Here is a 12,040-nt window from a genome sequence, read left to right on the forward strand (position 1 = left end):
TAACTAGTATATATATTAACAAAACCAAAATAGGCCGCATCAGACACAGCATCCATCTCATTATTGACGCATACAAATAGTACTAGAACAAAGCTTGTTTATGAATGTCAGGCAACAAGAAGTCTATATTGACATTTTTCTCCTGCGCACAATAATAACGTGCAGCCTCAGAAGTTGTCAATGAGAACATTTGCCATGTCAATAAGATCCTTTCATACCCTCAAGGAAGTTACAAACTATAAAATAACCACGCTACATCTTATTATGTACAGCCTCCATAACATATCACCTTGTTCTCATAATTGTTCCTTCAGTCCAAGGAGAGATGCCACAGTGAACCACTTCTTATTTATTACCTGAAGCCCATAGATACTTAATCTTGATATACACGTACAATTCTTCAGATGACACCAAACTGAACACAGAACTCCGAGTCAAAGCACATGAGATTGGCCAGCAAATAAAGGCCGAAAAGTGAGTAGGTTAAGTTGCCTTTTGAAGTGATAATTTAAATCCTCCTTATTCAATGACGCTTTAGTCTGCCATCAGAGCTAATAGCTTAAGTTCCATAGAATTCATTTAAGCTATCAATAGAGTACAAATATGGATTGCCTGGCCCATAAACAGGGTTATCATCTATAGAAACTTTCTGATCCATAGCCGAATGTACTTTCTGGGCTTTCTCTTTCTGATCAACTAAATTAGAAGATGAATAAACACGATCAATGGACTCGTTTGGGTTGAGTTTTGCTCTACCCTTCACATATCGCTTGTTATCTGTAAGATTCTCAGCATTGAGCCTCCCCATCTGCTGCTGCAGATCAACTAAAGAATCACTTGTTAACTTTCCTTTAGCACTCTTTTTAGGATCAACGAGCTTGAGTTCAAGTCTGTATAAAGCACAAGCATCACAATTGTTGATCTCATATTCATAGAGATGCCACTCATAATGGGTTAGTGGTTGAGGATCCATGTAGTAGGACCTCTTCAATCCTCCGAATTCTTTCATCACCTGCTTCCTGGATTCATGCCAGCCACGTCCACTGTAATCAGGCAGTGACCTTTGCTTTCGGTTCCCACTCTCAAATGCTCTGCGGGGCTTGTCAAAGAAGAGCCACTCTCTAAGTGATTCACCATTCAAGACCAAAAGATCAAAGAGCTCTGTAAAGTCATAACAACAACATTAATATCAGAATATGGCTTCAACCTGATTCAGTAAATAAGACGAATATGAAATAAGGACATCCACTATGGTATTATAGATGAAAAAACACATACCAGGTGCATTCCAAGGAGACTTGGTGGTTGCTGCCCCTTCACATTCTGGGATGCCCACATTTTTCCCTTGTGTCTTCGCAGCAAGAGCAGAAAAAAGAGGACCATCCTTCAAATTAATACCGCCAGGTCGCAGCACAGGAGTCATACCAGGAGGTCCTTCATTTAATGCTAGAGTAGCATGAAAGCTGCTGCAATAGTCTTGGTACCATTCTGATCCACGAGCAGGCCTAGGACAGTCCCAGAGTGCACATTTTGGCCTTAAAAAAGCAGAAGGTGGGGGGCAGATTGCTGGAATAAACTCAGAAATGAATGATACAGCATCCCCTCCATTCTGCTCACCAGAGTCAAATCCAAGATATACATTGTAAGGTACAGGTTGATGCAGATCAAACTGATGATAGTCAATATTGGTAGTCTCTTCACGATAATTCACAACAGCGTGCTGGACACTCATCGAAAGGCTACTTTGGTACTTGTCAGGCCCTGAAAGTCCATGCTCCGATAATCCCTGAGTTATAAAGTATTCCTGCATATGATAATTCTAAAGTTTTCAGTAAATAATCTATGCTCTATCAAACATACTAAGATAACTTTGTTGATATAAGAACAAATTCATGTATGTAGGATACAAATAGAGTAATGAGGTATCTACAAGATAACAAATATCAAGAAATATTCCTGAGTTTAAAGAGAAAGAAGAGTCAATGGATAGATGGAACATAGAGCAGCAGCCACACCCTCTTTGCTTAGAAACTTAAGAAGGGCCTACCATATAATTGACATAGGCAATTCTTGCAACTTGCTATGATGCCACTCCCACTGTTATTTAAAAGCAGTTTTGAGGTAAATTATCATCCAAAGGAATGACCTAAAAGGTTAAGAGTACAGCACAGAAAGAATATCCAATAAGGAGAAAAGAATGGTCCAAACAAGCAAAACAGAAGGAGAATCAAGCCTATTACAACAAGAAAGTAGCACAGTTGCATTGAAGTAATCCTGGAACAGAATACAGACATTATTTAGGATGAAGAACTAAAAAAGACATTTCTGCATTTGTCATAAGTAGTCAAAATTCTTTTCCCATTTTCATATTCCTCCATGCCAAAGATTGAGGTGCCCTGGTAGTGCAACAAGGGAATGCCGGCCCAATATCACAGAATTCCCAACTTCATAACTCCAGATGTGTGTTTCTACATTTATTTGGGAATCAATAGATGGTACTTTTGTCATGTTTCTTTATTAGGTTGTCGACCATAATTTATTCTCGGAGTCTCCTTCCAAATAATTCTAGATAGAGGTTCAAAAGCAGGAAAATAACAAATTAACTCAAACCTATCTAAAGGAAGCAAAATAAGGATATTAAATGGGCCAGGGTGCGGTGCAGAGTGAGCTTTATACACCCTAACAAAAACCAAAGCATCAGAACTAATGTTCTACAAAGGTTAGTGCGCAGGGATTAACCAGTAAAAGATCTAAGATGATGCAGTTATATGTCAATCGAGAATGATAGAATTAAAGAAAAGCTAGAGTCAAGATAGGATATCAAACTGATATAGATCAAGTCAACCCAGTTCCACTTACGGCTTATGTATCAATGCTTATGCGAAAGAAGGCAAGATGGTGATCTCTAAAGGCCCATCCCTTGGCTAGATATCCCCATACAGTAAAATTGGACTCACCTCAACAAAAGCAGCACTCCTCCCACCTTGAATCCCCCCTCCATCACTCTCCCCCACCTCCACCGGCTCCGCCTTTGGATTCCCACCCGGCGGCGGCGAAGCGGCCATCTTGCTCGTGGCGTCGTCCTCCACTTCCTCCTCATTCAGCTGCAGCATCCGTCTTATATATGACGAGAGATCCGACGACCCATGGCTATTCCCCTTCAAACCCAGAACAATCAATCAAGACATATTTCAAACTCAATTCACGGCGACAAAAGAACAAACAGCTGGAGGGCAGCGTCTCACGAGATTGAGTGAGGAGGAATTGGCCGGGGAGGGCTCATCGAGCTCGGCCCTCCATTCGCGCAGCACGTGGTGGACCTGCTCCTCCAGCAGGGTGGCGTCGGCGGCGCGGCTCTCCTTCCGCGCCGATTGGAGCCCGGCGAGCATCCCCTGTAGGTCGTCGACTCGGTTCTTAGCCTTGTCCTTCAGCAGCCGGTGCGACGCCGACCGGCAATAGCCGGTGCTCTTCGACCCCTTCCTCATGGTGGTTGAGATTGGTTGGATTCCTCTTCCTCTTCTTCGGGGAGCGGGGAGAGATAAAGAAGACAAGGGGAAAGAGTCGTGATGGGGAAGGCTCGGGGAGGAATATTTGGAGGGAGGAAGATGGAGCGGAATGGGATGTGGTCACCGCTTTTCTTTCCTTTTCTCCTACTCCTTTTCCATTTAAATTTTTTAATTTCACATGCTACATTATTATGAGTTCATTACATTTTACACTAAATTAGTGACAACAAATTAAATTAAATAAATACATAATATGAATATCGGTGTAAAATAATAATAAAATATATATATATATAATTTTTTTTCTTTTTTCTTTTTTCTTTTTGCTGTTGTGTAAGGTGGTGTCTCTCTTGGATGAAAAGGGAAGGGGGAGAGAAAAGGCGATGCGGCCAAAAGGAGAGAGGAGAGGGAGGGAATGATGCGGTAGTGGGTGGTGTGATGCTGCTCAGATTTCTAAGTTGATGCCTTTCTTTCATGCTAAGCAGCTTACAGTAGATAAACTCTCTTGGTTTTCTAATCTAGAATAAGGCATAGCAAATCTTATTTTGCAACTATATATAATGTAAACAGTTCGGCCATTTGGTTCCTTTCGTATATACTCTCATTTTTTTTTAAAATAAATCATGAGAATTAGGAAAATATTATAAAAAGCTAGCTCTTTCTTAGGACTATAATTGTCAGCCAATTTAGTTCCTCTTTTACTTGAAAAAGATTTATCAAGGAAAACCCAATCAAATATGTATATATAGATAATAAATGAAGAAGAACAATCTCATTGGTAATGACGTGACAATAGGAAAAATGAAGACTATCAAGACTGTAGGTAATCATTGTTCTCAAATCACAACCAGTTATGGCTCTCCAATCTTATCCAGTTAACTGTTTCTCATTATGGGTGTTTTGGAATCAAATAACGATAAATGATACATGAGTTGCTTGTAATTATAAGGATTATATTTATTCCTGTTTGACTTATTGTGCAACGAAATGAGACTTTGTTTTTGTTAAAGAATTGGTTCTGGTAAAGAAAGAAAGAAGTAGCCGCCGTGGCTGAAACTTGCTACAGAAAAGATTCGACCAAGAAAAAGAGCTGGAGAGCTCTAGATAATGTCCTTTGGGACGGGCCCATTACCTTGTGCTTGCACAGCATTAAGGAAGGGTGTAAAATGAGACATGTTGAGATTCCTTTCCAGAAAAGTGCATAATATCTACACAGAATTTATATGATTTTAAAGAAGCCCATGACCTAGCAGAAAAGGAGAAAAAAAACATAGAAAAATCTATTTTGTAGTTTCCTTTTTTCTGAATGAAGATCCATAATCTAAGAAGCATCCTTTCTAACCAATTAACACCATTGAAAAATGGAAGAAAGATTACGAACAAAAAGTTGTTCTGATTAATCAAGCAGGAGTAGCTGACTTGCTGCTTTCAAGAGAATTGATACGTTTGAAATTTAGAATTCCTGAGAGTCCTCGCCCCTTAGCGAGGTGCTCTATTTCGCTAAGCTTCTGCTTTAGCATCTCCACTTCTTTAGCTAGATCCTCCTCCCTTTGTTTCATTGCCTGCAAGTTGAGATAAAAAAGGGGCATGAGATTATGAAATGAAGGTGAAAAAGGAGACTCGGAGAGTGACATAATTGTATCATCTGAATGCAGAAACACAAAATAATCTAAGCATCTTTCTACCACCGTCAGCTAAATGGCAGATCAAACATGATCTGTCAAACAACCCAGAGTGGTATCGCAACCTCTAAGACTGCACATGCTGGGAATAAGCACTTGCTAGCCACAATTGCACCACAGTAAAATGCTGCTGAATTCACATCAGCAGGTCAAATTATGTCAAGAAATATGCAGCATTCTGTCCATCTTCCCCAGCCCAGCATCACCGTCAAAGCCTTTCTTAACAACACAGGTTTGCCAGTACACAACTCAATTTTGAGATGGTTTCTGGAAACTGGAGTGCTTGACAAGATTCCACTGTTAAATGTCAAACTGATTTCAATCCCTATAGAGATGATGCTTGTCAAAACTCTAGAAATGATTATGATCTAACATAGGTGAGAGTCTAGATGAAGTAGAAATATGGTGGTTCCTGATACGAGAATAGGCACACACCACAGAGAGAAGTAATACATAACCTCCACATTATACAATGAACATTAAGCCACTGAAATTAATTCCTTCCACCCTTCTAGGTGCATCATTTCATCTTAAATGCCTAGTTAGGTTAGAAACTTAGACTGCTAAAATGGGAAAATCTTGAGAATCTAGAGTGCCAGAACAAAATGTAATATAGAATCTGAGATGCCAATAACTAGACTTTAAACAATCAACTGGCTGACTCTTTAGCAGGGCTGCAAATGAACTGCCTTCATGAATTGCTCAGCTTGGTAGCTGTGAAGGTTACTTTCCTAAATAAGCATAATATTAGGCTCAGTTGATAAACAATCAAAACTTGAACAGATGTGAGTTTAGAAATAAGTTAAAGGCTACAATGTGAAGCTTGGCTCTAGCTAGTTCAAGTAGTCAGACAAGCCAGGATCAATCCTATGCACAGCAAACTTGAAACTCTGGTATGCAGTTAGAATGTCGGCTGCCCTAGATGTCACCGTGAGAGTCAGTTGTCTGATGAGCACGAAGGTACGCAACATTAATAACCCTTTGGCAGAAGCCATTAGGGTTATCCTAATAAATCAGAACAGGGAAAACATAGTTCTGTTCTTTGTGACCATGAATAGTACAACGGAAAATAAATTTAGATTGGAAATAATGTGATAGGTAACAAGGGTATTGAGCACGCACAAAATGAATTCACAATCCACTGCCTTGACCCAGAGCTATTTCATTTATCTTCCAGTAAGAAAATGGCAGAGTATCTATATTGCATGAACCATATGTCATAGTTGACAGGTACAAAGGAATAAATGTTGGCCTTTGTGCATCCTTCCCTATTTATTGGAGGATTGGTCATTAATATTCTAGTATTCAACAGATATTCTGGTTAATGAAACATCTAAGACCAACCAAAAAAGGATTTAAATCCCAAAAGAAAACAAAAAAGAAGGTCAACGTCAACCCGTGAGATGATAGGGGATAATCTTCATAAGTGTACTGGCCTGAATTATCAGCTCAAGTCCCTTATATTCTGCAAATATTTTCTCAGACATGCTTAATGAGATGGCTTGAAATATGTACAGATATCACACAAAAAATAAGGATCACCTTAAGATGTTCAAATTGAGGTTTCCTAATGCATGCTATTTACTAATGATATATAATTAGAATTTAAGATGATGATATTAGTGCATTGAATGTTAGTATGTAGTAAGCAAGTAACAACTTGCTGAAGGAGAATCAAGCGGGTACCTCGATTTCCTGTTTCCGAATTTCCTCCTTTCTAGCTTCGGATCTTGCACTTCTTTGCACCTCAAAGATTAAAGCCGCACCTGCAACCTACTACACAAAAGAGTAAAGGTATGACTGTTACAAGATAACTATTTTCCAAACTACAATAGTCTTCCGGTGTCAATAAAAGTAGCAACAAGATAACCAGTTTCACTAGCATGATTGTGTATACTCTCACACTAGCAAATGCAAGAATCATAGCAAATCAGCTTATTTTGTAGCATTCTCAGTAACACTTCCTACGATACTAAAAAGCCAATGCCCATATGCAAGAATTCTGAATTTATCTAACATGCCTACAAAATCAGATATCCATTTGTCAATCATTGCGTCACTGACATGAAAAAACCAAAACAAAAATTAAAGAACTTATTGAGACTAGGTTTTGAGAAAACCGAAAAGACAAAGAGTTCCCCGATGAGATCTGCAGCAGCTTGAACAGCCTTTTCCTCATTCAAAGGCCGGATCTCAACATTAGTTGCATGACCATAAATGCGTCTTTGTATGTTTGTGGAGATGCGGTGGTTGGTCTGCAACAGATATGATACAAACACAGTTACTTTCACCAATTGAATAATTTACTCTAAAAAGTATTCATAAAGCAAACAAAAAAAAAAAAAAAAAAAAAAGGAATGGTAACAAAGCTAGAGAAGAAAAGAAGTTGTTCGTAGTATACAAGAAATGATATGCATCAGGCATGCAAATTTTCTATTTAAGAGTAAATGTGATATTTCAAAGTTCTTGCACACCATAAGTCCATAACTAAACTTAGGAGGCAAGTAAGCACTTGATAAGCAAATTGCGTCTTCTATGACTCGTGAAACACAACTAATACCATAACATCATAAGACAATGAGCCTGCACTAGTGTATCCTAAATTAAATAATACATCAAACCAGCGCGTGGGGCATACTCTAGATTCTGGACTATAAAATATAATAAAAACAATCTTCAATTTTCATAGAGAGCATAAACTTGGTGACCAAACATGTTCGTTAGGGATACTGAGACGAATTATTATTATGGTTCTCTTCCACCATGAATCTCAACAACTATTATGGCCCATTCTCAGTGGTATACCATTTCAATTCCAGAGGAAAAAAAAATTAATCACAGCAAGGATGAGAAATTAGAAATCATCTAGCGATAAAGATTCAAGTAATGGGGATTGACCTGAGCAATGTTTATGATGAGCTGGCGGAACTTGGGATGGAGGCCGGCCTCCTTCTTGAGCCGGTTAGCGATGGGCTTGCAGAGAGTCTTCAGGGCAAGGGTTCCGAGCTTCACTACCGGAAGGATCATCGCTGCCTCCCTCCACTTCTTCTGATTCACGAGTCTATAAGAGGCGAATGGAGAAGAAGGCGGGAGGCGATGATCGGAGAAAGGATGATATGGGTACTCGTAACATTGAGAGAGGGGGTGTTTGACGAAGTGGTTGTGCAGGTGCGCAGGGGCTTAGATGAGCAGGACGACTCACCCAAACCCACTCGTAAGATGCAAGCAAGGTTTTTTTTTTCTTTATTAATCATTAAGGAATTAAGGAGAGGCATTTATACTAAATTGCTACATTAGCCTTTAAGTTGTGTCTTGCTAAATTATTACTTCAAATTAAATATCATGGGCAAATACTCTAAACAGTTACTCTACTAAAGTGCTATTCCATATTAATCACATCGTCAATTTATTAACAAGTCAAACTATTGAACCTCCAAACTATCAAATTAAATAAATTTTTTAAAATAATTATTTAAAATTAGAGTTGATTCTATAATCTCGCTATAATTTTACATCAGCTGTTTCAATCTTTTCTTGAATTCGGATAAGTTGCGGGACGTTCTAAATTTCTAATCATGAAAACAACAACAAACCTAAATTAATAAGAAAGGCTTATTAGAAGAAATTGTGGATCCAGTCGCGTCTACTTTTCATATTTTCTCTGAAAGAAATTTTTAAAAAAAGTCCGTATACGTTGATTGATCTAACATGTCCAGCAATACTAATTATGTCTAAACGTTAATACGGGGCCTAGAATTTGAGCGAAAGTCGTCGAGACTAACTCTGCCTGGAATTCTAAGAATATTTACTGGAATTTAGATTCTTGTAATCTATTTATATTCTAATAAAATTTAACTCGAGTCGTGGGGCTCGGACTCGGGCTTGCAAATTGTCAAGGAGACACCAGGACAAATCACGCTTGGGCTTGGGCTTGGTCTTGGGCTTGGGCTTGGGCTTGGGCTTGGGCTAATTTAAAAACAAAATAGTGCTTGGGCCTAACTAATCACAATTAAAACTGAATTTAAATTTTATTATTTTGCAATTATACAAATTGCTTAAAATAGTTCAAAACTATCAAATATCGCCCCCAGAATTAAAAAACCATCTTTTCTTATACAAGATAAAAATTTATTCTATATTTTAAGAAAGAAAACTGCAATTTATTATAGCCAAAATATAAAGAACATAACGACAATTATGTTAAGAAAACCTTAAGAATAAAGATACTGATTTCATTTCTTTTTCTTTTTCTTTTTTCTTTTTCTTTTCCCTTTCCAAGGGCCTATCACCTCTTCTTTATACAGGAAAACCGGTAACAATCTCAAACTTGTTTCTCATTCTACTTCAATTAGATAATAAGTTCGGAGAACAAGAAAAAAAAAACAATCTCCTTAAGTGCTTCAGATATCCTACTCACCACTATAAGGCTTCTTTTAATTAGTGTGGATCACCACGCATGAATGCTAATGTTGGAAGACAAGCTTATATTGGCCTCCTCACTTGCCTATACACCGGGTATTGGCCGTGTCATCTATGGCTTCTACTTAAACAATTATTTTACGTACCTTGCACTCATACTAATTGGCATTTGGTTAATCACATAACCATATAGTTATGTTTCCATTAGAGAAAAAGAAGAAGCTTTTATACCACTAATAATACTAAAGTTCACATCTTTAAAAAAAAAAAAAAAAAAATACAACCCTGAAAGTGATGGTGTGCAATAATGGAGTACTCAAGAGGGTACTATTGCTTGCCTTTCCCACCCCCCTCAGTTCTCAAGATAGAGTGCCTTTCAAGTGCTTGAGAATATGCATGATCTATTTCAAGCATTCATTCATGCCACCTCTTGTCCCTTTACACATTCTCGTGTACTCCGTGGATATGATCTTGAGCTAAACATGATCACAAGCTCAAATCCATCCGTTGATGGATGAGGGGCAAAGAGTTTGCACCCCAACACCTAAGAAGTCCCTGGTCTCTCCTCCACCACCTCCTCCTCCTCCTCCTCCTCCCAAGTCATCCTTCGATGAGCCATGGCGCCGCGTCGCTGAGTACATGTCATACGAATTCGCGACCATGAACTCATTCATGATGTTCTCTAGACTACTTGGATGACTCGAACTGAGCAAACCATCGAACTTGTTATGTTCTTCAAATGGAGTGGTGGAAGTCACACCGATTTGTGCCGCCTTCTGCAATAGCGCCGTCGCAGACATATCCGACATCGGCGGCGGTCGGTCCTGGTGTTGGTTACTAAACAGCGAAGGGACGCTCGCAAGAAGAGACTGCGAGCCGTCCGTGGCTTCCTTCATCGTGCTTGTTAGCTCTCCGTTATTACTGGAACATGGCAACTTGCTGCTGTACAACCAACTCAACTGGTTCTGATCAATTTGTTGTGCGTATGAATTCGAAGCGAATAGATCACCATGCAAAGTTGCAGCTCCTCCCATGGATCCAATGTGGTGCATACTAGCGTTGGATAAATGCTCGTTACTCTGACTCCCATGGCCCATCCATAATGAGAGCTCATCTCTACACTGACCGATACCTTCAACATTATTGTTAGCCATGTTTGGCTTCATGTTGGATGGCAAATTCTGCAGCATGTTAGATCTCATCAATCCTCCGGTGAAGAGATAATTGATGTTGCCGGCCGCGGTGTTATTGCCTTGGTTAGACACCGCAGATACCCTCGCCGCCTCTTCTGCTAGCGCGTCGCAGAAGGCCCTATGAGTAATGAAACTATCTCTTCTGTTGACCAAAAAGCTTAAATAGTTAGATAACAAAACCAACAATGGCACCTATTTATCATGTCATTTTATGTAATAGAACATATATATATATGACGATCGACGAACCTGGAGAAGAGGGTGCCGCAGTCGCAGCGGTACTCCCTCGTGCCACAGGTCTTGGAGTGGGCCTTCCAGTCGGACTGCACGGCGTAGCGCTTCGAGCACTTGTCGCACTTCCATTTCTTCTCGCCGTGCTTGCGGCAGAAGTGCTTCTTGATGCCGGTGAGGTCCCCGAGAGCTCGCAAGGGGTTGTGATGGATGCAGGTCTTCTCAGGGCAGACGTAGACCCTCTTCCTCGGCTCCTTGGTGCTCCTCTGCCTTAGCTTCCATGGGAGGTTGTGGCCTCGCCGGTGCAATTGAAGGTTTTGGTCTCTTTGGAAGCCTTTGCCGCAGATCTCGCAGAGGAAGCGGTTGGTGGCCATGAGGGTCTTTGGAGACAAGGCTATCACTTCAGCATCAGGGTCTGTTTATATCATCATAGCAGAAAGAGGTTACACAACCAATTTGGAAGCTAAGTTTGAGAGGTGTTTAGATTGATTGATTGCTTACCTGGAGTTCCTGGTAGGTTTCGCTTCTTCTTTGCAGGAGGAGGGTTGAGATCTTGGTCTGGTTTTAGAGAGAAGGCCTTGGAGATCGCTTCACCTGCCATTTCTAGATCTTAATGACAAAAGACAACCTTCAATTCTCTAGTTTATATGGGTAGACGAGAGGCAGTGAAGTAGACAATGAAATACAAGAGAAATTATAGAGCGGTCTCTCTCTCTATCTCTCTCTCTCTCTCTCTCTCTCTCTCTCTCGTTTCGAGATGAATAGAATAATAGCAAGTTCTAAGAGGGGGGTCGGTGCATAAAAGGTGAAAGTTGACTGAGTTGGGCACGAGCAAATGTGCATGATGACACATATGATGAGGAGCAAAAGCTGAGGGTTAATGGCTTTCCATTTGGAATCATTATCCTATAATTTTGATGTTCCCCCTAAGGTTTTGTTTTTCACATGTATACCCTTCTTAAATCTTTTATTAACATATACCCTCCAAAATTGATAATTTCTAAATATT

General features: G+C 39.7%; 3 protein-coding genes across 3 annotated transcripts; all 3 read right to left on the bottom strand.

Moving 5' to 3' along the window:
- Positions 1-30: 30 nt before the first annotated feature.
- Positions 31-3,640, bottom strand: LOC140768969 (transcription factor VOZ1). The gene is made up of 4 exons (XM_073109461.1): positions 3,246-3,640; positions 2,958-3,158; positions 1,279-1,804; positions 31-1,161 (listed from the first exon to the last, which is right to left on the bottom strand). Exons 1-4 carry the CDS (start codon positions 3,483-3,485, stop codon positions 560-562), a joined length of 1,569 nt encoding a protein of 522 aa, XP_072965562.1. The 5' UTR covers positions 3,486-3,640; the 3' UTR covers positions 31-559.
- A 1,024-nt stretch (positions 3,641-4,664) lies between these two features.
- On the bottom strand, positions 4,665-8,418 carry LOC140768596 (OPA3-like protein). Its single transcript, XM_073108930.1, has 4 exons — positions 8,087-8,418; positions 7,309-7,443; positions 6,875-6,961; positions 4,665-5,068 (listed from the first exon to the last, which is right to left on the bottom strand). The coding sequence occupies exons 1-4, from the start codon at positions 8,213-8,215 to the stop codon at positions 4,907-4,909; spliced, it is 513 nt and encodes a 170-aa protein (XP_072965031.1). The 5' UTR covers positions 8,216-8,418; the 3' UTR covers positions 4,665-4,906.
- A 1,417-nt stretch (positions 8,419-9,835) lies between these two features.
- LOC140769015 (zinc finger protein MAGPIE-like) lies at positions 9,836-11,740 on the bottom strand. Its single transcript, XM_073109521.1, has 3 exons — positions 11,533-11,740; positions 11,050-11,446; positions 9,836-10,942 (listed from the first exon to the last, which is right to left on the bottom strand). Exons 1-3 carry the CDS (start codon positions 11,630-11,632, stop codon positions 10,102-10,104), a joined length of 1,338 nt encoding a protein of 445 aa, XP_072965622.1. The 5' UTR covers positions 11,633-11,740; the 3' UTR covers positions 9,836-10,101.
- Between the last annotated feature and the right edge of the window lie 300 nt (positions 11,741-12,040).

The sequence above is a fragment of the Typha angustifolia genome, chromosome 10, assembly GCF_048772165.1.
Source record: "Typha angustifolia cultivar Huaian chromosome 10, ASM4877216v1, whole genome shotgun sequence".
NCBI lineage: Eukaryota > Viridiplantae > Streptophyta > Magnoliopsida > Poales > Typhaceae > Typha > Typha angustifolia.